The following is a 26,166-nucleotide window of genomic DNA, read 5'->3' as shown; positions in this document are numbered from 1 at the left end:
TGCACACGGGCAAAATCCCATCCAGGCTGTTGTACTCTGAAGGCACTTTCTCAAGCCTAGGGAGAGAGTATTTCTGGGCATCCTGCTTAAGGGAACTGGGGTGACAAACAAGACTCCCAGCCTGTGCTCCATTCCACTTGGGTGAAAGGGGCTGGTGAGCAGACCTTCCTGTTGTTAATCTCTCAGCTGTAGCCTCTAGTGTACAGGAAACTCTACCCAGGCAACTGACTGCTTCCCTCAAAGCTTTGGGCAATCACGGCTTTCCGTTGCAGACCTAAGAATTGAGCTTCCCTACTTCTCAGGAAGGGCAACTGAGGCTCAAAGGGACAGTAGCTGAGTAGCAGCAGAAACAGACTTCAACCTACAGGTGTATATGTCTGGAGGTCATCTCCCTGTCTCTGTCTCTCTGTCTCTCCCTCTTCCCTACTCTCCCCCCCTGCCCCCTTCAGACCTGAGTGATGTATATAGACAGGAGCCGCCTGTGCCAGACATAGACTGCTTGAGGCACAGAGCAGAGGCAGGCAGTTACTTCTAGCCAGGGAAGTAGGGAGGGTGTTGGAGGATGGTGCTACAGCAGGATGGCAGGATGTCCTGGGGTGAGGATACAGATCAGAGGGACAGAGGACTAGGGTATGTGATGTAGGTGTTAGGGCAGCTCAAAGCACACATCCAGGCAGGGCAGGGCATCTTGGTGGACTGACGTTCTTGGTATCCATCTGAGTGAGCCAGACATGGATTCCCAGGGCTGGGTAGGATAGGCCAACCTTTCAGAAGAGTTTCTGCGTGGGGTACACTGGGGAGCTGCGAGGAAGGGTGGTGAGATGAAGACTCCATGTTATGGATGGAAAAACAACATAGGGAGAGAAGTTGAGATGAGTTTGGGCAAGGCCTAGGGGCAGAGTGTCAGGCACAGAGAGGACGAAGCTGGCAGAGATAAGCAGGATCTCTCCCCTGCCAGGGGAGAGCCTGCCCCCTTTCTCTTCTGGAACCCAGTCCCCTTTGCGCTGGGATCCCCATGGCCTTCAGACCCTCCAGCTTTCTTCCTTCACTAAGGTCACACCCACACTGGCCCGGCCTTGAGCACTACCCACACTGGCAAGAAATGAGCAGAGATGTTTCTCCTGGACCCTGATTCTTAACCCTCCAGCTAGGCACACACTCCTACACATGCCCTGTCCACCTTATTTTCTCCCCAGCCCTTCCACAAGGTGTTAGGCTGTCTGCTCCAGGGACAGAGCTGTGGCAGGGTCCCAGTTCTCTCCTTTGCCCTGGCGTCTTCCTCATACTGCCTCTGCAACCAGCAGGCTCGCTCCGGGGCCTCAGAAGCCCTTGAATTCCACCACAGCACCCACAGTCTCAGCACCACACTTCACCTTTGTGGTGCAGCGGCTGCACAGCATCACAATCTAGCTCATCCCCAGGGTGCTGATCTTGGCCTTCTCCCTGCCGAGCTGGTCTTACACTGCAGCCTCTTGTACCTGGGGCCCTGAACTCTGCAAAGACCTTACTTTCCCTGGGGCGGCAAAGCATCAGCTGCTCACTGCCTCCCTCTGGTGGCTGCTCACCCACGTCTCTGGGCAGAGCCTTGGGTCTACCAGCCTGTGCTTACTTAACACCTCGGAAACCTCATACCATGTGAAAGCAGCTTGTGTCAATACTGGCCGCATTGGGGATGCTGAAGACAGACTTCCCAATGAGCTGAAATCTCCTAATCTGTGCTACCCCCCCCCCATGTGATTTTGTCTTTACTTTTTGAGTCATCTAGGACCGAAAGCCCTATTTTAGTACTCTGAGAGGATGATAAAACACCCAGAGAAAGTGAGTCCGGTGATGCCCTTGTAGGAATAGAGCCAGGTGATTTGAGCATCTCTCTTAAGTTTCTGTGGTACTAAGGGCGTACACCAGGAGAGCTGCCTTCATTTTCCCTGATGATTGCAGTGTTACGGTAAAGGAAATGTGGGTTCAGGAGTCAGGCAGCTGAGTTGAAACCTGGCCTTTTAAACCTCTGTGGTGCCGAGCTTACTGCTTAAACTCTCTCATCCTCGGTTGTTTTTTCATTATGTAAGGTATAAGAGCCCCGACTTCCTCTACACCATGAGTGGAGCTCTTATTGCTCTTAGTGGTTGAAGGATGCTGGCCGCTCAGCCCAAGTCCACCCTTTATTAAATATCATCCACTGACCTTTCTACCCGCCTTCTCTCTCTAGCACTTCCGTGGGCAGTTTCCCATCAGGAGGAAGCAGTGACCAGGGTCCCCGGACACCCATCCACACCATGCTGGATTCCGGCATCCGCTCCGGCAGCCTGGGGCAGCCAAGTCCTGCAGCACTGAGTTACCGGAGCTCCTCACCTGTCCCGGCTGGTGGCGGCAGCTACAGCAGCCCTGACTACTCCCTTCAGCCATTCAGTTCTTCTCCAGAAAGCCAAGGCCAGCCACAGTTGAGCGCAGCCGGCGTCCACATGGTGCCTGGGAGCCCTCAGGGACGACACAGAACAGTGGGCACCAACACTCCACCTAGTCCTGGCTTTGGTCGGCGGGCCATCAACCCCACCATGGCTGCCCCTGGTAGTCCAAGTTTGAGCCACCGGCAGGTGATGGGTCCGGCTGGCTCTGGTTTCCATGGTAACATGGGTTCTGGCCACCCAAGCAGTGCAGCGACCACTCCTGGAAGCCCAAGCCTGGGCAGGCACCCTGGGGCCCACCAAGGGAATCTGGCCTCCAGTCTCCATGGCAGTGCAGTTCTTAGCCCTGGGAGCCCTAGCTTGGGCCGGCACCTGGGTGGGTCTGGCTCTGTGGTTCCTGGCAGCCCCAGCTTGGACCGGCATGCAGCTTATGGCGGCTACTCCACCCCTGAGGACCGAAGACCAACGCTGTCTCGGCAAAGCAGTGCCTCCGGCTACCAGGCTCCTTCCACACCCTCATTCCCTGTCTCCCCTGCCTACTACCCTGGCCTGAGCAGCCCCGCCACCTCACCCTCGCCAGACTCAGCCGCCTTCCGGCAAGGGAGCCCAACGCCAGCCTTACCGGAGAAGCGGAGAATGTCAATGGGAGACCGGGCGGGCAGCCTCCCCAACTATGCCACCATCAATGGGAAAGTGTCCTCCTCACCTGTTGCCAATGGAATGTCCAGTCCCAGCGGGAGCAGCACCGTCTCCTTCTCCCACACGCTTCCAGACTTTTCCAAGTACTCTATGCCAGGTGTGTCTGTTCTCTTACATTTCTACGTCTGCCCCAGCCATCCCTCGGCAGATGGCAGTGTGTGGGTCACTGACTCGTAGGCCTGAGTTCCTTGCCTGTAGCAGGAGTTGTACCTTTAGAACATGACTAGGATGGGGCTGCTTTGATGGAGGTGCACCCGATGAGGAAGATGGACTAAGAAGCACAGACAGTATGTTATGGCTGTCACTGTCATAGCCTCCTATTGAGCATATGCTATGTGGCAGCCTGAGTTAACTACTCATTTAATTCTCTAGAGCCCCTACGGGAGGTGTAGGCAGTGTTAACTCTGCTTTATACAGGAAGAGGCTCACACAGCTGACTTCAGGCCCACAGTACTGCCAGACGAGTGCTCTCGGGGCAGGGGAGATGGCTCAGTGGGTAAAACACTTGCTGTACAAACGCGAGGACTTGGATTTGGATCCTTAGAACCTACGTAAAGACGGAACACAGTGGTGTGTGTTCGTAATCCTGTACTCCTGGGTCAGGATGGGTGGTGAAGACAGGAGATTACCCCAAAAGCTTATAGACCAGCTAGCCTAGCATACGCAACAGTGATCAAGAGACCCTGCTTCAAACAAGGTGTAAGGCAAAAATTGACATCCAAGATTGTCCTCTGACCTCTACAAGCAGGTTGTGGCATAGACACACTCATGCACACTCATGCACACACATGCACGTACACACGAACATGAGGGAATGTCTTCAGCATGTATTCATAATTCTGAAAAATACTATGACTTAACAGAACTGTGGGACTGCTGTCCTGGACCTCTGTGACGCTTGTCAGCCCCACACATCAGTTAACCGTGGGCCCGATGGGCAGGTAGGACAGAGGAAAGGCTAGGGGTGAGATGTTTTTTCGCAGAGCCTAGTTTGGGCAGTCCTGCTTCTGGCAGGATGAGTTCTTCACCCAAGTCTAGTCTTGGTGTCTTTGCTTCCATGGAGACAGCTCATTCTCCAAACATAAAGTTCAAGGCCTCAGGTGATCCGCACCTTCTCAACCAGACTTCGACCCTGTGTGCAGAGGCCCCGGGGCTACTTGTGTCCAAGGCAAGATGCAGAAAATTGTAAACAGCCTGGGCTCTGTGTCCTGTGTCCTTCTCAGGTCCTTCCAGGCTGGGACACTTAGAGTGACCCTGCACTCCCCTGCTTCCTGCCGCCTACTAGGGACATCTGGTTCCCAGCCCCAGTCCTTGAAGGATGCGAAGTTTCTAGTAGTTAGGACACTTCCTGTTTCCCACCATCTTGCCTACTTAAAATAGCCTTTGGAGTCAACACAGGAAAGCACACGGGACCGCGACCACCGCTGACAACTCCCTAGATCAACCGTGGCGAAGCTTCAGAGGGCCAGGCGCCTGCAACAGAAGCTTTCTCTAGCTGCCCAGCCTGGGAAAGGAGCTGAGTCCCCCCAGGCTCCTGGAGGTGCCCATGAGAACCAAGGTCCTTGGTTGCAGCTGCAGAGTCCTTCCCTCCTAACCTGGTAGCAACCTCAGCACTGGGTCCCCTGCTTCAGTCCCTCCCAGCCATCAGGGGGACTGTGAAAGTGGATTTCCCTCCCTTTCCTTTCTCTTCCTGGCCCTTTGGTTTTTCTGCTTTGTGCCGAATGGTCGAAGAACGTCGGTGGAAAGCAAGACGAAGTTCTAACACCCACCTGCGTGGTTCAGTGGTTGCAATTCACAACCATCTGTTAGGTATTTTATGAAGAACTAAGGTTGAGCTTAGAGGCTCAGAGCACAAAGACGTGCTAAGGAGCCAGGCACAGTAATGGTTGCCTGTAGTCCTAGAACTGAGAGCAGGAGGCAGGAGCATGAAAAGTTCCAGGGAATGCCATAGTTGGACTCAATCTTGTCCAGACCCCTCTACAATGTAATGTTTCAAGAAAGAGGCTATGGTCTCCAGAGCACTGGAATGGGGATATTACCTGGCTGTGTATACTAGGATATACACCCGATAGGTGACCACTAGAGTGATGGCCAGGCCCTCATCTAGAGGTTGGAGGATGGGAGTGACTTTTGACCCTACTGATGTAGGATGCCACTTTGAATTGGGTATCAAGAGGGGATGGGTCGCAGGAGAGAGACATGGGTCTTCTTGTCCCTGCTCATGGGTGTTAGATTGAGACTGGGAGACAGAGCACAGGGAGAAGGGACTAGAGAGGTGTCAACCTTTGGGAGTAAAGTGGGGAAAATGTCCTCAGAATCTTCTATGTACAGGGAATGGGGTGGGGAAGTTTTTTTTTTTGTTGTTGTTGTTTACAGAATGGCCAGGTAGCCATGGTGACTGGCAGGAGGCAGGCTTGGGGGGAAGAAGGCTGTTGGGTACTTCCTGCTATATTCTGTGATGTTTGAGGATCCAGAAAACTTTTTTTTCCCCCTGGGGCTGACACACATTTGTTGGCTTAGAATAATAGAAGTAAATTCTGTCATAGCAAAAGCCAGAGATCAAAATCCAGATGTTGGCAGGGACTCTGACAGAGCATGGTTTAAAACCCTCTCCACACTTTCCCTGATGACGGTGGTCCCGTGTCTCTTGACTTAAGGATGTTTCTATTTTCATCTGCTACAGTCCTCATGGATCTGTCGTCTCTTCCCCATTTTGAAAGACAGCAGTCATATTGGACTAGGGCTCACACCGGTCTAGCATGCCTTTGTCTTAACTTGAATACATCTTCAAGGGCCATCTTTTCAATAAGGGCACATTTGTAGGTTGTGTGTTTTAGGGTGTCAACATCTTTTGGGAAGTGTGCAATTCGACTGTAACACCTTCTCTTCGTTTCCTCCTTTAGACAATAGTCCCGAGACACGAGCTAAAGTGAAGTTTGTCCAGGACACTTCCAAGTATTGGTACAAGCCTGAGATCTCCAGAGAGCAGGGTGAGTTGGGGACTGTCTTGTTGGTTTGGTGGTCCATCAGGAGACGTCATGGACTCCTGTTCTCCATCTCTGCCTTGGCAAGAACTCATTACTCTTTGCAGTAGGTGGGGGTGCAAGAGGGGAGACTGGGATCAAGGTCAGGCAGGAAAAACCACTTCCCGTGTAAAGGAGGGTGTCAGAAGCAGAGCGTTGGAGGAGTTTAGCAAAGCCTTGGTTTTCCCAGGCAAAGTAAGAGGCCAGTCAAGGACATATGAAAATATGATATGGAAGAAGGAGATGATGATTATTCAGAAAACAAAACAAAACAAACAAACAAACAACAAAGTTTGGAATGTAGGCCAAACTTAAGGTCTCAGGGAAAGTCTGTGGTTATGGGATGAGGGTCGGCAGGGAGGGCCTCCAGGTCCACTGTTTTTTTTTTTTTTTTTTTTTTAATGAAGTTACAGACCATTCCCAACTGCCATCCATACACTGTCAGCTTCCTGTCATGGGGCTGTGCTGAGTAGTGGCTCTAGATGGCATGGCCTCCAGTGTTCGTTCTCTCTAGACATCTGCAGGAGACATTTTCCTTGCTTGGTACAGGAGGGCCCTCGAGAGTGCTTGCTTACAGCCTGATACCATAGAACATCATCAGAAGAGAGAAGATAGTCCTCCAGGCCCCTGGGACTCAAGCTAAGCCAGTGCTAATGGTTTCTTGATGGCTCTTCTCTTCTGCCTCCTCTCTTTTCAGCCATTGCACTCCTGAAGGATCAGGAGCCAGGGGCCTTCATCATCCGTGACAGCCATTCCTTCCGAGGGGCCTATGGGCTGGCTATGAAAGTGTCCTCGCCCCCTCCAACCATCACCCAGCAGGGCAAGAAAGGTAGTGTCTTCTCCTTCCAGGCTAAGGCTGGGGCATCTTGCTTTCTTCAGAGTTTTGGGTGGTGAACAGGGTTCTAACTCACCCAGCTGCTCCCTGAGAGTGAGTGGTGGTTTTATGACAGAAGACCATTGGGAGTTGCTGTGTGTGTGTGTGTGTGTGTGTGTGTGTGTGGTGTTTCCTGATTGGATGGGAAGGGAGTAAATGGCCATAATCATCCCACAGGGCTCTAGCCACCTTGCTTCAGTAGCCTTCTTTCCCATCTCATCCTGCAGAGGTTATGAGATGGTGGTGGGAGGGCTCTACCACAATGAGTAACCAGTTCTGTTTCTTCTTATTTATTCCAGGAGACATGACCCATGAGCTGGTGAGGCACTTCCTGATAGAGACAGGCCCTAGAGGAGTCAAGCTCAAGGGCTGTCCCAATGAGCCAAACTTCGGTGAGCATCCTGGCTTGTCCTTATGGTCTCTGCCATAGTCCTTAGACCCAAGTTCTTTCCGTTTCACTGCTGCCAGTCCTCCTGGGCATGGCGTTGGGAGAAGGAAGGAGCAGCTGCTGTTTCTATAAAGTTTTATTGAGACCTGGCCACACTTCCTACTTATATACAGTGTACTGTGGCTCCTCCCAGCTGAGATGGACTGTCAGTACGTTAAAATAACAGTACTAAGAACAGCTGCCCTTCTTGGCTACCTATTATGCGAAAGTCACTATCTAGATGTCATGTTACTCTGGTGTCATAGCAGTCCAGCATGGTAGCTGTCACCCTCCCCATTTTGCACATGAAGTATGTGTAAGTGCCACTTGAGTCCCCTAGATAAGCAACAGAGCTGGGATTTGATGTCACAGTTCTCCTACTGCACTGTTCTGATGGGGCTTCTGTGATTAGAAAAGACTCAGGGACATGGCTGTCAAGGAAAGTAGCTAGGTCCCCTTGTAGTCCCTATTGTAAAGGGGGCAGGTTTTTATTTAGTTTTGGCTGGGGTGGGCAGGTGTGGGTGGTGATGAAGAAGCTGGGGGCTGAGATGTGGCTCAGGCCCAGGTTTGAGCCTCAGCATGGAACAAAACAAAACAAAACAAAACCCAACTACAGCAACAACAAAACAAAACATTCGGCAGATCCTGGGATGGAATGGAGTTGGATGGGGTGGGGTTCTTTGGGTTCCCTTTCCGGTCTCTCTTAATCACTCTGCATGATTGTCTCTTTCCACAGGCTCCCTGTCTGCCCTGGTCTATCAGCACTCCGTCATCCCACTGGCCCTGCCCTGTAAACTGGTCATTCCAAGCCGAGGTAGGAGATATTCCCTCATGTCGTCTGCCCAGAACGGAGCCAGGGTGGAGACAATACAGGGAACCCCTCCCCCATCTTCTGTTAAAGGGGGGGGGGGACTGCTCATTAAAAAGCTTAACCCCAAGAAACACCCATTAATTAATTCGCCAGATTGTTCTTGAAAATATTCTGGTGGTTTAAAAAAATTCGCACTGAATTCTCAGAACAGGCCTTGTCCCCGGGGAGATCTGAGAAGCAGGGGATGGTCACACAAGGATTATATCCTGGTGCACGAGAGAGACTTTTAGTGCCAGTTGACCGTTTCTCTTCATCCAGTTTGACACACTGAATTATTAATAACCACTGACCAACATTATTAGCTTGGAAGGTTCAAATGCAACTTCAATAACATTAGTAACCACACAACTTAGACATTAATTCAATTATATTTGTGTGGAATTTACAAAATCGTTTGATATTTAAACCATATAAACCGGCGGCTCTCAGAACACAGTGCCTGGAGCTGCTGCGGCCATCTTGGACACTTGCTAAACTGCAGATTATTTTCAAATTTGTCAGAAACTCAGAGACAGAGCCAGGCTAGGGGCTGCAGACGTCTGGCCTTAGCAACCCAGAAGGCTGAGCTGCGTGGGTCACAGGTTCAGAACCTGCTTTGGCTATAAGTGACTCTAGGTTAGACTGGGCAACACCGAGATCTCAATACAAAGTCAAAGAGAGGAATGGAGATGTAGCTGTGTGGCACAGCACTCGCCTGTAGGTGTGAGACCCAAGGGTCAGGCTCCAATGAGGAGAAACCAGTGCAGTACACCTGTGGACTCGGCCCAGCAATTTGTGTTCTAACACAACTGTGTACCAAAGTTTAGAAGCACCAATCATTTTTTTTCCTCCTCCTCCTTTCCCCCGCTTCTTTCTTTTTAAAAGCTCCCCCCTCTCCCCCCCCCCCCCCCGTTATTTAGACCAGTCTGTCCGTGACTCACAATTCTCCTGCCTCAGTCCCTAATGTTCTGGGATTGGAGGCACACACCATATTCCAATTTATGGCATCCTTAAAAAAATTTCTTGTCAAAGTATAGTTGAAATAAAGCGTGTGTTTCATGTGACAGACAAAGTGATGAACTTGAGCTACTCAGTACGTCCAGCACTTGATTTCTAACTCATCTCAAAGTAACAGTTGGTGCTGCGTTAATTTCGCTCGCTCACGGGTGTGCACAAAGACACATCTGCAAGGGGCCTGCAGTCCCCAGTGCTCCTTGAAGCCTTGTTGTGTCACAGGCTTGAGACCCAGCAACTGTCATCCCCATCATCATTTCACAGACACTTAGCAGGTCCTGCGGTGGGGAGCTGAGCCCAGCACTGCTTGGTGCTAGAGCCTCCCAGCCCCGTGCTGGTGCCTTAATATCGTCTTATATACGCGGTGCTGACTGCCAAGACCCACTGTGAAAAGAGTATCTGTTTTGGGAGGCATGTGCAGGGCTTGCCTTGGGCCCAGCCAGACTCGTTTTAATTACTTCAGGGTTTTAATTACTAATTGAATTTTTGTTTCAGACCCCACAGATGAATCAAAAGATAGCTCAGGCCCTGCCAACTCAACCACTGACCTGCTGAAGCAGGGAGCAGGTAAGTGGCACCTGAGATGGGACCGATGCCCACACCCATGTTGCCCACCTCCTGCTGTGTCCCCTCCCGCTGGTATAAATTAGAATTCTCTGCCAGTTTCCATTTCTCTGTGCGGTTGCTTTGGCTCAGGGCTTGCCTGAAATTTGTCCACACCTGCCTCAGCACGGTGGATTATCCTCGCCTACCCGAACCCCCGTGACTCCTCCTTGGCTCCATGTCTTCCAGCTTGCAACGTGCTCTTCGTCAACTCTGTGGATATGGAGTCACTCACTGGGCCTCAGGCCATTTCCAAGGCGACATCTGAGACCTTGGCTGCTGACCCGGCACCAGCCGCCACCATTGTTCACTTCAAGGTCTCTGCCCAAGGAATCACGCTGACTGACAATCAGAGGAAGTAAGCTTTGTCTACATACCTCTTCCTCCAGCCTCCTTCCTGCTTCCCCGCTCACTCGCGCTGTCGCCATCCTTGTAGCCATCAACTACCTATGTACCTGTGCATTCATCTTGCATCCATTCGTCCTTCCATCTAGCCTCCACCCACCCACTGGTTCATCCATCCACCTACCCACATACTCAACCATCCATCATCTATCCAGCCATTCACCTACTCATCAACCCATTCATCCACCCACTGACTTATCTACCCTTGCATCCATCCATGAATGCATCTTTCCATTCACCAGACCATTCATATAGCTCTCTCTATCCAAGATCCATCCACCCATTCATCCGTACTTCTAAAGAGTGGTCTTCTTTGAACCTATAGAATACATATTGCTGGAGAAAAGGCCTTGGTTTTAAGAGTAGATGTGTCTACACTGTGCTCTCTCTGTTCCCAGTCCATCCCTTCCTCTTCCAGAGTTTGGCGTTTATCATTTCTCAGTGCCACTTAGCACATGGGGCATGTGGGCCATGTTCCTTTGGCACATCTGTCTGTTTCTTTGTGGGGCTGGAGCCCTAGTCTGAGGATCTCAGCCCATCTTATTTATAAGGAGAGGCTGTGTGAACTCATGCTAGGCACAGTGACCTGAAGATGGCCTGACCTGCGGCTGGTAGCAGGTGCGAAAAACAGTTGCTCCCACACTCACCCTGGCCCTCTGATATCTTTGCCGCAGGCTCTTCTTTAGGCGACACTACCCTCTCAACACTGTCACCTTCTGTGACCTGGATCCACAAGAAAGAAAGTAAGTGTCTTGTGGGCAACCTTCGCTCTGTCCCCTGTAGTTCGTGTGTGCTGTGTGCCTGTGTATCCTTGCCCCAGACACAGCTTTGGTTTGTCCTGAGCAGTGAGAGCACTTATGTCGGCAGCCACTTGAGTCTCCTCCCCAGACCTGGTGACTCTCCACAGACTTCTTTGCTCACCTCTACATGCTCTGCTGTATCTCCTCTCTACATGGGAGGCAGGCTCCAGCATCCTCCCCACTTGGACTTTCCTCAGTGTGACCTTGGGGCTATGCCTCCTGGAGTGGGGGCTTCTCTGCCTTCCCCTGGCAGGGCTCCTAGGAGGGGGCACACTGACTCATGGTGGGCTTTTTTTTTTCCACAGGTGGATGAAGACAGAGGGAGGTGCCCCTGCTAAGTAAGTAGCTTTGCCTGCACCTGGCTGTTTGGCTGTTGTACTCCTGTGTGGGGAAAGCGGGCACAGGGCTAGGTTCTAGACCAGGGGTCTGATAAAGGCCTGCCTGCCAAGGTTCCTGAGAGTAGAAGAAAGAGGAGATACCCTGCATCTTGATGCTAATAAAGACAGGTGTCTGGGTGTGGAGTCCTTAAGGTTTGTGGAAAGAAAAAATACTTAAAAAACTGATTTAAGTGACAGGTGCATTTTGGGTAGATAGAAATGGGTTCAGGGGAAGGGACTGGATGACTTTTAGACTGTAGGTTCCTGAAGACAGCCTGGGGTCTTTCAGATTCTGACAGTTGCTGAGTGAAGAAATAGAGGCCAGAGCGCCAGGAGTGGGCCAAAGTGAGAGCACCTTGCTTGGGAATGGAAAGGACCAGCTAGGAATCTAATCCTTATCAACAAGGGGCTCCAGAGGGGCTGTGTGGGAGGGAGGCTGCCTCAGCCTTCTGTAGCCTTCATGGACTCAAAAGGGACCTCACGTTCCAGTGCCTCCCCACATCACTGAGTGGCAGACAGACTGGCAGACAGGCCAATTGGCCAATGGGTCAGATGGCAGTGTTCAGCTAGGCACAACTGGCTGGGTCCCTATCCTGGCACAGACAGGCCTATGTGCTTCTACTCTGGGATCTCAGAGATGCCCCTCACCCTGTCTGGATCATCTTGTACCATGCCACAGTTACAGTTAGCCTGGAAAGGAGACTGCCCTGACCATCTCCTGGCTATTATCAAAGGCCTTCAGGTCCTGCAAACAGAGTTGTGAGAGTAAAGCTTTTTGAAGTATACGGCTTGTGTGTGTGCCATGTGAACATGCATTTGCTGTTTGTCTATGTGCACAGGTGTAAACAGAGCGTGCTTGCCCGTGTATGCGTGCACAGACACACACAGGCAGGCAGAAGCCAGCCTGGCTAATTTTAGCTGTGGGTACCATGCATGCCCAGCTGAGGGGTTTCCATTGGCATTTCCAGCTGTCCTGATTGCCCCATCTCACTCTAATTAGCAACATGCTGGCTGGGAGGGGCCCTGAGCTCACATTCTGTTCTCTGCTCTCATATTTTTAACTTTGTTTTTGAGAGAGAGAGAGAATGCTGGGTGACTCCCATTGGTGTTGGAGAGGGCAGGGGCAGGTGTGGAGTTCCTTATCCCTCATGTTTTTCAGGGCTTCCCAGCTTCCAGAGCCAGGAGGGGGGAGAGGTAGGAGAGGGAGGGAGGGAGAGAGAGAGAGAGAGAGAGAGAGAAAGAGAGCTGGGAAGGTGGAAACCTGCTTATCCTTTGTTTTTGTTACCACCTTGGAAGCATGTCCTGCAGGAACCCTTAGGTTGGGGTAGGCCTGAGAAAGAACCCAAGGAAGCACTTGGACTCTCCCTGCCCTCCTGTCCAGTCTTCCTGCACCCTTCCTAACCAGTCTTGTCACTCTGGTCTCGCTGCCCCCCAGGGGAATGTCACCTGCCAGGAAACAAAGCAAGGGACTGTCCCCAGGATCTGGCTTTTAGAGCCAGACCCAGTTCTAGTTGTTTGGAGAAGTGTGGAGGCTGGAGAAGGCAGGGTGGCCTGGGGCATGCTTTCCTGCCTGGGTCCTTACACAGACCCGCTTTCCTACTCCTGTAGGCTCTTCGGCTTTGTGGCCCGGAAGCAGGGCAGCACCACAGACAACGCTTGCCACCTCTTCGCAGAGCTTGACCCCAACCAGCCCGCATCGGCCATCGTCAACTTCGTCTCCAAGGTCATGCTGAGTGCCGGCCAGAAGAGATGAATCTTGGAGGCCTTGGGGGTGGGACCTGTGGGGGAGGGGATCTGTGAATCCTGACCACCTTGAATTCAGAAAAAGAACTTTGGGTCAACCCCGTGGAGAAGGAGAGATGAAAGTGCAATGCGGGGAGAGGGAAGTGAATTGCGGAGGGAAAGGGAGGGGAAGGAAGAGAAAGGAAAGACTGAAGTGAGGGTCTCAGAATCCCCTGGCTCCCCTCCCCCCCTCAGAGAGAATTGAGCTCCCCAAAGGGAACACACAGGCCTCTTTGGGGGACCATATTTCATGAGCAATGAAAAAGCTCGTTCTCTCTAACACTCCTGCTTTGAGAGAAGAAGACTCCCTCTCTGGAGGTCGCTAAACCCAGTGGCTAGGGAATGACATCAGGCGGTGACACTTTTTCACATTTTGCTTGCCCCGAGGCACCCGTGGTCCACGCTTGCCCTGACTTCCTGTTGCGGGGTGTAAATGTGCCCTTGCGTGCTGACTGATACCTGCCTGTATCCACTCAGATTACAAACAGCTCTGCTTGCCTGTGTCCCTTGTGATACACGTAGACACACCGTTCAAAGAAGGCTAGGGATACGGGGTCCCAAGGTCCCCTTCAGGAGTATAGCATTATGGGTAGCAGAGTTCTCCATCTCCTTCCCTCTCTCTCTCTCTCTCTCCACCTACCCTCCAGTGACCCTGGTTCAGAGGAAACGGCCAACCTGAAAGCATTAGCCCTGTTCTGTCTCCTGGAGATGGAAGCTAGGTTGGAGGAAGAGGCGATGCCCACAGTCTTAGGAAAGATACCCGTTAGGAAGGGTGGCATCTGGCTGTGGGGCTCACAGTGAGTTGGGCATGGGCGTTGTGGGGCTCACAGCAACTTGGGCATGCACATTGACAGTGCCCAGGACTCTGCCTTACTCCCTTCCTTCCGCCCAGTTCCTGGGCCAGGAGTGCCAGCACTAGCCTTGCACTTACTAGTCTGCTTGAAGCCTACTGGGGGATGGGGCTTGTGCCTTTCTGACCTACCCTATCCTGTATAGTCCTCATGTTGGCTTATCCCAAGAGCCTACTTCCCAAAGTCCTGCCCAGGGCACCTGGCGGACACCTGGAGACCCCTTTTTCCCTCGTCTGTGTTTTGGGGTCCGACTATTGGAGATACCCTTCTGGCTGGGCTGCCCAGGGTGACATCAGAGTGCCTCTGGGGATGCTGCTGGAGTACCACGTGGTCCTCCCACAATGCCAAAGGTTCCCTGTTTCCCCTTCGCCTTGGTTTCCCCAGCAGAACCATGCTGCCTATGGGACAGAGGACAGAAGGTATGAATTTAGGCCAAAGGTCCTATGGTCCATTTGTGGGGTTGGAAAGGCCCCTGCCACCATTTAAGCCCATGGGGGTCCCCTAGGGGTGGCATTGTACTGATATATAAATATATATAATATATACATGAGACATACTGATAGAATCTGTAAGCTAATAAAAATATAAGAAAAGGTTAAAAAAAGAATAGGTAAATTGACAAGAAATATTTATTGTTTTCCCATATTGCTTTATTGTTTCTGGCCACAAACTGTTCCCCTCTCTTTTCTTATAAGTAGAGCCTGGACTGCAGAGAATCTTCATATTCCAAACAGCCCAGGGCTGGCCTTGGCCTTGACTCTTGCCCTGGCTTCCCTAGGCTACATCTGGGACTTGGGGGGATGACACGCGCCAGCTCTTTAACCCCTTATTTTCTGGCAAACAGCAGTCCATCTGCCAGCAGTCTGGATGTGTGGACAGCGGATTCCATTGCCACAGGCTAAGCCAGCGTGTGTTTGGGGATGTGGGTGTGTATGGCCATGGTGTGTGCATCTCTTGGATTTTTTTTTCTCCTCCAGGGAGCTTTGACTGTGTGGACATTATATAAGGAGCTAGAAAGAAAAGTGTCTGGGTTAGGTGGGGATCATGGGTGGAGGCTCTTGCTGGCCCCCCACTTCCCAAAGAATAAATGGGCTTATCAGTCAAGGTCCTTCTGAAGTATCCTTCCCTCTGAGATCTTCAAGGCAAATGTCTGGATCACCACCCATTTCCTCATCATCCAAATGAGCCCTACTTATTCCCAAGATAGGAGGAGACATTTTCCACACCTTTCTTTGTAAATGTCCTCCTCCTGTCCCAAACAGCCTGGGGAGTCCTCTCCTGGCTGCAGTGCTGTTCATGTGAGCTTTGGAGGAGCATCAGAACCTCTGCACCCTGCCCTGGGCCAGGCTCAAGTCTGGGCTCAGCCTTCATGTACAGTTTCACCTTTCCATACTGCCCTCAGGCCCAAGCCATGTGTGAGTCATGTGAAGGACCAAGGTGGGTGCTAACTAGTGGGTAATTCCTTCCCAACGTGCCTCTAGAAAGAGTGGACCCGCGTTTGGCTTTTCTGGAAAGTATGGCGGAGAAGGGGGCCTCACTCAGTTCTTACGCTGGGGACCACCACACTGCAGTCTGCCCTCTTCCTCACTGTGATTCTCACGGGTGGGCCCCTGCACGCTCACACACGCGAGCGCACACACAGAGACCACACACGCACACACCACTCCGTATGCAACCTACTCTTGCCAAAGATTTCCTTTAAACGAGAGCACTTTCACCCATTGTTCTTTTGTGAATGATCTGTTTTGCTGTTGTTTGTTGTTGAGTCTGTATGTCAGCAGGGAGAGTGCTGTCCGCTCTTAAACGTGAATGCCAGAGGGGCCAGGGGAGCCAAGAGAACATGGCAGCATATGATGCCATCGACAAGATCCCTCAGCCACAGCCCAGCTCCACACCGACTCTGACAACTCAGAATATCTCTGAGGTTGGCCTGGGCCTTCACCTTCCCTGATATCTGAGGTGAGACTGCAGAGAGGAACAGTGATTGAGCCAGGATTGAGGCCCAGGGAATTCCCCATGGTTCTTCTGGGATGAGGGGGATTAGACTGAAGAGCTGGGCTAGAATACAATGGACAGGTGTCCCCGGAGGGAAGGATGGAAGAATTAACAACTGGATGCTGGGGCTATCATGCTACTATGGAGCCCCAGATCCCTTGTCCGGCCATGTTTTCAGAAAGAATTCACATCTTAGGTTTGGGAAAGGCCATTTGAGTCATCTTACCTGACCCCTTCCCGGCAGCTTAGATCTAGCTGCAGACAAGATTACTAGGATTCCTGGCGCAACCCAGCTTTGGAGAGTCTCTAGGGATACACACTCTGAGGGTAAAGGGATGACGCTGTGGATGTGTGCCCCTGTAGAAAGGGACTTTCAGGGGAGAGAGAGACCTTGTGGCTAGGCCCGAGTAGAGATCAAACAGGCTCCATGAGCTGACTGGGATGTGCAGGAGAAACCTGTGAGTGAACAGCAGCCATCCCGCTCTGGCTTGTCTTCTTTATCCTACCTCCCGGGACTTCTGACCCCTTTTCCCAGCCTCAGATATTGGGGAGACCCATCTAAGGGAAGCAGCCCTCTCCTGCCTCCATGCCTTGGGTCTCCGAAGAGCTTGGAACCCAAAGCTAGGGCCACCCCTGCCCTTGAGCCTTGGCCGAAGATCTCAAGACAGGTGTTTCCATGGTCAGTGGTGACGGGATGTGTGTGCGCGTGTGTGTAAGTATGGGTGCGTGTGCGTGGTCTGCTCGTCTCTTTCGGGAACTTCGAGGTGGGAGGTGGTAGATGGAGGGATGTCAAGTTCCAGGTGACCCAGTAATGAGAAGAACGAGGAGGTGAGGCCTGATGGGCCACAGATTGGTTGTGTTTTGGTGCTGATGTTGGAGGTGACAGCCACGTGGGATGATGAGGCCCAGCAGGCCCCTTGTGGTCTCCTGTCTCCTCAAATGGCTGGAGAAACCGGAGGTTCTCAGCTGGCTCCCATGCCTGGGACCCTCACAGCGGCAAGGCCACTGACATGCGACACACCCAGCGTGTCCTCTCGTCAGTGTTCACAGCCCAGCCCTCCCTGAGGACCCACATTTGGCTCATAGGTGTGTGAGCACGTTGGGGTGTGCATGAGGTATCTCTTCACTTTCTTCCCTTCTCTCATTCGACACAAACATAAATTCCTTACACCCTGGTTACCCCAACCTTGCCTCCCGGGCCCTCTGCTGGGAAACTGGTACCCAGAGTTTCTTCCCTGGACCCCAGTCCTCTGCTGTGTATTTATAGATGGAAATATACTTTATATTTTGTATCATTGTGCCTATAGCCTCTGCCACCTTGTATAAACCCTGATGTAATGCTAAGTGTTCTAGATATGAATGTATGTACACAGACGCTGTCCCCCTCTGTACAGCTGCTTGGTCTCCCACGATCCATTGTATGGCTTTATAAATGATAAACTTAAACACAAACCCAGGCTGTGGTCTAGCTGTGTTTGGGCTCTGCTGGAGGCGGGGTGGGGTGTTCACTGGGCAAGAGGTCTCTACTGGGCATCAGATATATGAGGGTCTTCATGATGCTTCCGGTAGCCCCAGCAGCACCCCCCCCCTTCCCGGTCCTTCTGGTCATCATGACTGTTATTCATCTGGATGCCTAGCTGGAAAAGAAGTTCGAAGAATAAAACAAGGACTGATGGACCCGAGTGAGCAAAAAAAAAAAAAAAAAAAAAAAACAAGTAGAGGCTTCACAGTGTTGTGAAATTCTTCTGATCTCACAGTCCCTGGAAAGGGGGCTCAGGGACCCCAGGCTCCCAGACCACTCTCTGATCCCCACTTTATCTACAGCTAGAGAGGCAGAGCGTGTCTGGTGGGGACAGAGTGTATCTACTCCTGCTGCCTGCCGGGTGTCGTGTCCCACATCTGAGGGACACACCAGGAAACCAAGGCCTTGAGAAGTTATCTCAAAGCGAGAACTGATGGCCACTGAGAGCTGGGGTCTGAACAGGCAGGCTCAGGGATGCATTTTCTCGAGCAGGTGTACCTGTCCTCATGCCCATCTCACAGGTGAAAAGGCTGAGGTCCTTGCCCAGAGTCACGACACTAGGGTAAGTGGCAGAGCCAGCCTGTGGATCTTTCCTCTAGGCCCTTCCTAGCTCAAGCCTTGTAAGCTCTCAGGGATAGACTAGCTCTGGTGAGCACTGGGCCTATCTAGGGTTGTGCAGGTGTGATACAATCAGGCTGGCTTCCCAGGGAAGGGACCTGGGCTCTTGGGCTTGGAATGGAGGAGGTCAAGAGGGCATGCTATGGTGTCACTCAGAAGCACAGGAATGCGGTGACCTCCAGTCCCTGCAGTCTGAGACTGGCTCAGGGTGCAGGAGCTCTGAGTTGGGGGCGGGGGATGGTCAGAGGCCAGTTCTGGAAGATGCAGCAAGGTCACAAGGAGAGAGTAGAGGGCAAAGGGCTGAGAGTAGAGGGAAAGAGTATCACACACACACACACACACACACACACACACACACACACCCCATGCCCAGTTCTCAGGTTAGCTGAAAAGTCCTGACTCATAGGTCCCACCCTAGGTCTTTGTGTGGCCAGTCTCAAGTGGTCAGTGGGCAATGTGTCCTCTCTCTGGCTGGATTCTTGTCCCATCTTCTTCAAAGAATGGGATGGATAGACAACAAGGGGAAGAAAAGAGGGCATCTGCTTGCCATGGGAGAATAACAATTTCAATGGGAAACTAGAAACGGAGGCCCTAAGTGGCAGCAGGATGTTGTCAACCGAGAGAGGTTGGGAGGTCCCAGCTCTAAGTCTTCAGCTTTTGGGGTGCCTAGCTGAGAGGCTGTGGGTGGTGACAGCCCTGTGCTCCCAGTGGACAGGCTCTGGGGTATCAGCTGAGAGACCGTCAGCTAGTGTCACGGCTTGAAAAGCTCTTGGGGGGCTTCAGAATGCTAGGCAGGAGCACACCCGTGCTTTCTACCGGTTTATCCCGCATGGATCTGCTAACCCGAGAGGCAGCAGGAGCAGTAGATCTCGAGGCTGGGGTCACAGGTGACCTGCCGCAGGTCTTGGAAGGAGCTGCAGAGATGAATGAATTCTGTAGCCAAAGTGCAGAGTCTGGGGGTGGTGGTGGGGGCTGAGGCTGGAGAGAGGTCCTCGGCCTGCAGCATCTGGTCAAGTTTTCTTTACTTTTCTGGTGACAGTCCCCGCAGAGCCTAGGCGGCCTGTGAAGAACTCCACTCTAGGTGGTGGAGGGGTGTGTTTGTGGGGTGTGTGTGAGGTGGACCTGCACTGCTGAGTCCTGCAGGTCACCCTCCTACTTCTCAGTGGACATGCTAGGATTTTTGACAAACTCCAGGCATGGAAGGGACCCCAGTGGCGCTTCCGTATCCCTTGGGACAAACTCCATGAGAAAGGAGGTGCTTGCATCAGCTCTTGGTACCCACCGTCTAGCCCAGAGGCCGCTCACGCATACCCCTCCTGCAGGATCTGTGGAATTGACCCTCATGCCCAGGGAAAACAAACCCTGCCTTCTTACCTCATCCTATTTATTTGTTTGTTTTACTATGCGTCAAGGCCTCATTGTAGTCAAGGCCAACCTTGAACCTGACCTTGAACTTGTTAATTTTCTTGCCTCTATCTCCCAAGTGCCGAGATTACAGGTGGACCCATTTTTATCTTTTCTAGTCTTCAAAGGAACATTTCAGTAGTTTCCAGCCACCTGTCCTCAATAGGCCCATGAAAAAGACCAAATAAGATTAAGAGCAGTGGCCTTGTTGGCAATTCAAAGAAACAAGAGGTGAGGGGATCTCAAGTCCGACCTCAGAGTCATGGCCGCACATTTAGGTTGAAACACACAGCTTAGCAGTGTGGCCAAGGTGCCCCGCCCATGCCCCTCACTGCTGCTCCTGCTCCAGTCTTCCAACAGTCTGACTAGTTGTCAGAACCCTATGAAAGTGAAACCTCTGTGCAGGCGAAATGCTCCCCCTCAGGCTGCCTCCAGACTCCTGCCTAAGCCTGAGACTCCTGGACAAATTCCAGTTTCTTGGGGGTTCATTGTCTCAGTACCTTGGGTGTTGAAGGGAGGGACTCACCTGTCTCTACTGAGAATATCTTCATTCCTTGCCTGGGTAGGTACAGTCAAAACACCTGAGACATCCATGCCAACCCCACCTTCCCCCCACTGCTGCTATAGTTTTGCTGGGCTCTCAAGAGTGTTTGTTGTCTTTCCTGGGCCTCAGTTTCCTCCTCTGGAGGATGGGTATGCTTTGCCCCTAAGGGTCAGCCATGGGCCGAGACCACAGCGTGGAAGTGATCTGTCATTTACTACAGCTTTGTCTACCCCAAGAAATACACACTCCCGGGCCTTGCTGGGTTCTGCTTCCTCCAGCTCCCTCCACCAGCTCTGTGGCCTTCAGGGAGACTCGGCAGTGAAGAGGCTGCGCAGACAGCTCACCAATGAACGGTATTGATCTGAGCGGTTCTCAGACTCCAGACCACAGGTTAGGGGGTGGGATGTAGCCGCCTCTTTGGCTCCAGCTTTTATGGGGGCTGGCAGATTATCTCTTGGTCATCAGGACAGGACGTCCGGGCTGGACCCTCCCCCAGCCTCTGCCCCCTCTCTCCCTCCTCGCTTCCCAGGCCCTGCACTTGCAGTAATGAACATGGCAGCAGCATTCTTCCTTCCCCAGGGGACCTGGCTGGTTTGGGTACAGGTCCTTGAGTGGGGCGAGAGATTTCCAGGGAGAGAGAGAGGGAGCCTGGGGCTGTGCGGATTCAGAAAAGCCTTCAGAGCCATCTTTGGGTAAATCAGCCTCTTCACTCTCCCAATTCAATGGTTGTTTGGTTAGTGAGCACCTACTATGTGCAGGCACTGAGTTTGTCATCAAGCAGCATTGGTGGCTTTGTCCCTGCTGTGGCGCTTTGGGTCTTACAGAAGGGTCCAAATTTTCCACATAACATAGCATTGTCATCAAGGTTTACATTCAAGAACTGTGCGATGGAATACAACAAGGAAAGCAAGAGGGCGGACAGAAACCTTACAGTGGCCAGGCTGGACACGCCTGGAGGAGTCAGCAGCTAGGTAGCGATGATGCCGTAAGCACCATGGAGGAAGAAGCTTGGAGTTTCCAAGTGGGTCAGGCCGGTCTGGGGAGAGCAGAGGTGGACCCAAGGACGTAGCATGTCCCTCAGTGAGAGTCCGGGAACTGTCTGGGTGGATAAGTTGTTTTAGGTGGAGAGAGCGGCAAGAGTCAGTGTCCAGGAAGGCTTGAGGCAGCTGGCACTATGTGCCTTCCCTAGCTTGCAGCTTTTTATTGGAACGTGGCCTTCGCTTGAAGGCAAGACAGGATAGCGGTTAAAGGCCCAGGTTGTGGTGTTGCCAGGTAGGCCTCCATCCCTACTAGCTGCTGGGCCTTCCTGTGCTTCTAGTTTCATATTTGTAAATGTAGGATATAGTACCTGTAAAGGGTGGCTGTTGGAACAGAATACTTTTTACCTGTAAAACCATATCTGAGGCCTGGGGAGATAGTTTAGTGGGTAAGAGCGCTTGTTGAGTAAGCATGAAGATCTGAGTTCAAATCCCCAGGCCCTACATAAAAAGCTGGGCATGGTTGTGCATGCATGTAATCCGAGCAATGAGGGGTGGAGACAGGAGGATCCTGGGAGCTTGCTGACCAGCTAGCCTAGCCAAAATAGTGGGGTTTCGTTCAGTGAGGGACTCGGTATTAAAAGGATAAGGGAACAGCAATAAAGGAAGACATCTAACACACTTTTCTGGCTTCCCCATGTGCTCAGGGGAACAGCCTAGAGCGCACATGTTCACGAATCATACTCACATACCTTAACCCATGATAATAGTAATTAAAAAAATTTAAAAACTGTAACTATCATCTCTGCTGGTTATTTCTTTATTTGACCTTCTTTTCTTTCTCCTCATTAGACTCTTAAGTCCCTGAGGGCACAGACTGAGTGGTGAACCTGAAGCCTCGGGCCAGTGCCTGGCAGATGGCATGCCCCCTCCAGGTGCCCTGGGAATGGATGTCTGCCACGATCCGTATGGCATGGGTCTGGAAACATACCGAGGCATGAAGGGAGGACAGACACACGTGGAGAAAAGTTGGGGCCAGGTGCTGGTTAGGACGGAGGAGACCCAACTACCACGACCACTGAGAACCTCAGCACGTTTACTGTGCATCACACAAGGGGAGCAGCTGGCTAGTCTTGGTAGCAGTCTCTGGCTGTGGAGGTTAGGGCCAAGGAAGCTGCACTTGCTCTTTTAAATTTGTTTGTTTGTTTTGTTTTTCAACACACTGGCCCGTTGTTTGTGACTGCCTCGACTGGGGCCGGAGGAAAGCTCTGCCATTCTGAACTGGACCAGAGGAAGGCTCCACCCATTTCCCACGGGTTTGAGGCATTGGTCCTTGACATGGCCAGGCCCATGTCAACAAGTTCCATTCACTCAGGACTTTATCGACTCTTCACACATTCACTTAGCGCTTCTTGGGCCTCCCACAAATGCCTTCCAGGTTAGTGTGGGCAAGAGAGTTGCAGGGGAGGGGGCGAGGAGGCTCAGTCACTAGGTGAAGGGTGAGCATTCACGGTAATAGCAAAGACGTGTTTGAAGGTCTTGAGTCGAGGTGGTGGTAGGACCATCTTGCCACTGGCAAAGATGACTGGGTTGTCCGCGTCGGCCTCTCTTGAACCCCAAGGCTACGGTAGATGTGGTGGGGGCTCTATTGAATGTCATTGTGTTCGGCACACCGTCTACAGCTAAGGAAAGGGAAGCTAAGGGAAATGAAGTCACTGGAATTCCAGTCAGCTGGAGTGACGGTGTCTGCAGGTCAGGAGGCCGAAGCTGAAGAACGGAAAGCTCCAGGCCAGCCTGGGCTACAGAGTGAGCACAGAGCTGACAACCACATTGATCTTCCGGTTATAGGAGGTAAACCGATACTCTAATGGGATATTAAAGCGATGTTATTTTAGTGGTTTTGGATTTTTGTTTGTTTTTCTGTGTTACTGGTAGAAGACCTTGAGCATGTCAGGAAAGCCCTCTACCACTGAGTTAAGTCCCTAACCCTTTTAAAGCATTTTTTTTTAAGATAGGGTGTGGGAAGGAGAACCTGGGAATATGGATATGTGCGCACTGATCACCCTGGAGGAGGGGTGGCAGCAGCCCTGAGGTTGTAGGAGGGAAGGGAGACTCCTAGAGCTGGGTCAGGACTGCATTTAGGGGGTCCAGGCTGGAGGGGAGACTGAGGCATTACCAGACCCTGTTTGAATGGTGGCCTCTTCCCACAATGGTTGCCTTGTTTGTGGAAGAACTCAACTTGGAATCCCCAGAGACCATGCCTATGCCCAGGGCCACCCTGGCCACTCCCTGTGGATGAAGCACAAACTGATCAACGACAAGTATCAGACTCTAGTTGGATCTGTAAGAGAAAAGCCCTGGCTGGTGGCAGGATCAAGCCACCATAGCCACAGAGGCCACCAAACCCCAGGAGCAGGAGGTGGCTACCTTGGACATCGAGAACAGGAACACCAGAGGTGCTCTGGTGTTCGTGGGTTGTTGAAGAGCTGCAGAGTGGCCAAACCCACAGGCCCATCCTGAACGGAGAGATGATGGACACCTCAGGGGTAACATCTGGAAGACCAGATGTGCCTGTCCCAAAAATGTGGCTCTGCTGATGCCCCAGGTTGTTGAGGTTCTTGCTGGCTCAGTAGGGAGGGTTATTCTTTGTGGAAAAGAAACTGAATGACAAAGAGATGTTGAGCAAGCCATTCATGACAGTTCATTCGTATAATACTAGTACACAGGAAGCTGAGGCAGGAGGACAACTTTGAGTTAGAGGCCAGCCTGGGGGTATACAAGAAGAAAAGAAAAAGAAAAAGAAGGGAAAGAAGGAAGAAAAGAAGACAGGGATGGAGAAGGCAGGGTTCTGTATTTGTGGGTGCTGAGGTACCCTCATATCCAGGTACTGTAGAATAAAAGCCAGTGAGCAAAAGCCAGAAACAGGGGAACCGGGTATTTTAGAAGGAAGGCAGAGAGGGTCCTGTGAAGGAGCCAGAGGCCTCAGGGGGGGAGGAGGGCAGCCCAGAGCATCTTAGAGGGTAAGAGTGGGGTTAGGGGCAGCGTAGGTGGGGAAGGAGGATCTGAGGAGTTTCTCTATAAAAGGCAATGCCCAGGCCTAAATTTACTGGAGTTGAATGCTCTCTGAGGGTAGATTCTTGCATCTGGCCTCACAGAGGCCATCTTTGTCTTTCCTCGGGGACAGAGTGACAATGGAGCAGAGGAGTGGTGGGTGTGTGTGTCTTGGAGAAGCCTCTCCTGCAGACAGAACTGGGTACCAGCTGAGGCTGCGTGGGAGCCAAGTCCAGGAGCCCAGCAGGCTCTCCCAGCCAGAGCCTGGCTGCTTATCAGAGTTTCTAAACAGCGTGTCCCTTCACTTACAGTTGACCACCTGAGCATCGGTGGGAAGGAAGGCAGGGGTGGGGAGGAGGGGGTTTCTCCTTTGAGATCTGTCTACCTTGGGTGGCTGTAGGAACTGCTGTTCCTCACCTGGACCTTTCCTATTGTGGTGGCAGCGGGAGGTGCCAGGAAGGACAGGCTGTTTCTCAGTGCCAGTCCCCAAGGCTAGAAACAGCAGAGCTCTGTCGCTTACAGAGACAGGGAGGTGAAGAGCAGGTACAGCCTTGTGACAGTGTGTGGCATAATTCCAGGGGACCTCGGGGCTTTGTGTGTGCCTGGTAGCCACCTGACTGCCCTTCCTCATCTCCGTTTCCTCCATGCCTCTTCTAACCCAGGATCCTAGCCTGGATTTGAGAGGTGGTAAATTGAGCCAGCCAAGAAGACGCTAGAGAAGGGGTGCTGGTCTTTATCAAGATGGAGGCCTGGGGCCTGTAGGAAGGGCTGGCAAACTCCCACTCCCACTCCCACTCCCACTCCTCCCTGTCTCCCCTTGCCAGCACCTCCATCTTTCACTTCCTGCCTGCATCTCCCACCTCAGTCTCTTGAGTCTGGTCCGTTCCCATTCACGTGTCCCCTGGGTCTCCCAGGCAACCTTCCTCAGTCCGCCCTGGAAGACCAGCTCCTTGCCGCAGCCCCTGAGAGTGGAGGGTGGAGGCCGTCCCTTTCCAGGGATCTTCAGGGATGGCTTTTAGAGCGCAGAGAACCGCAAGAGGACACCGGAGTGCTCAGATGGAGCTCAGAATCTGAGGTCCCTTTCTCCTTCGTGCCCTTAAGTGCACAGCTGTCAACATTTTACAGCATTTTCGTGACCCTGAGGCGCCCTCCAGTGGCTAGCTAGGAAGTTGCGGCTCCTCCAAGAGGAAGTAAAAGCGGGCAGTTGCTGAGCGAGCCCCGGGCCCCACAGCACACACACGTCATTAACTAACGGGCTGGAAGTGGAGACTACTTGGGTACATAGACGCAGGATTTTCTTTAAAAACTCCGTGCATGCTTGAGCCCTCTCGCGTACGTGTATGTGTAAGGAACAGAGACCCAGTGGCCTCACTTTGTATTTTCATTCCCAACTGGAGCCTGTTAAGCTTCTGTGGTCAACCTGACGGAGGCTGGACTGGAGTCCACCTAGGTGGTCAGTGGTGGCAGGGGTCAGTGAGGACCCCTAACTGCAGCTCAGTAGGAAGGGCTCTAGATGGGCAGTCAGTGCTGGGGCACGTATGTTCTCTTTACCGTGAATCTTTGGCTTGGTTGTCATCCCCATGAGTTCCCTTCCTGGGCATGCAAAGTCTGTCTGTCCATCCTCCTGCAGTCAGCCTACTGTTGTCCCTCTCTATCAAGCTGCCAGGGCAGGGCATGACTCTCCTAAGGCAAATCGTAGTGATGGGTTTCACTGGAGCCTTCACGTGATTTGACGCCTAAGGCTCTGCTCCTCCCTCCCCACCTCCTTCTCATGCGAGTACCCTTCTGGCGGTCTTGAGTGGAGGTGCCTCCATGCCTGCCTTATTCTTGCATTTCCAAGTCACTGGCACCCAAAGAAGAAAGTAGGAACCATCCTTCACTATTCTTGATATCCCACTCCAACAACTGCCAGGCCTCTTCTGTTGCCAAGCTGTCCAAGTCTCTATGA

At 52.2% G+C, this 26,166-nt stretch overlaps 1 protein-coding gene across 15 annotated transcripts in view; it reads left to right on the top strand.

The window, feature by feature from the left end:
• The window catches only part of Tns1 (tensin 1), a 207,111-nt gene extending 189,557 nt beyond the window's left edge, over positions 1-17,554 (top strand). For all 15 annotated transcript variants that reach the window (XM_021664289.2, XM_060368608.1, XM_060368603.1 and 12 more), the window contains 10 exons: positions 2,207-3,198; positions 6,005-6,091; positions 6,822-6,953; positions 7,298-7,390; positions 8,162-8,239; positions 9,785-9,856; positions 10,082-10,250; positions 10,972-11,040; positions 11,403-11,435; positions 13,083-17,554. In XM_021664289.2, the coding sequence (XP_021519964.1) occupies positions 2,207-3,198; positions 6,005-6,091; positions 6,822-6,953; positions 7,298-7,390; positions 8,162-8,239; positions 9,785-9,856; positions 10,082-10,250; positions 10,972-11,040; positions 11,403-11,435; positions 13,083-13,227 (1,870 nt within the window). In that variant the 3' untranslated portion in view covers positions 13,228-17,554. The remainder of the gene's footprint in view (positions 1-2,206; positions 3,199-6,004; positions 6,092-6,821; positions 6,954-7,297; positions 7,391-8,161; positions 8,240-9,784; positions 9,857-10,081; positions 10,251-10,971; positions 11,041-11,402; positions 11,436-13,082) is intronic.
• Positions 17,555-26,166: the final 8,612 nt, after the last annotated feature.

This window comes from Meriones unguiculatus, chromosome 15 (assembly GCF_030254825.1).
Source record: "Meriones unguiculatus strain TT.TT164.6M chromosome 15, Bangor_MerUng_6.1, whole genome shotgun sequence".
Taxonomy (NCBI): Eukaryota; Metazoa; Chordata; class Mammalia; order Rodentia; family Muridae; genus Meriones; species Meriones unguiculatus.
The sequence above is the reverse complement of the archived record's forward strand: the minus strand, read 5'-3'. Positions and strand labels throughout refer to the sequence as shown.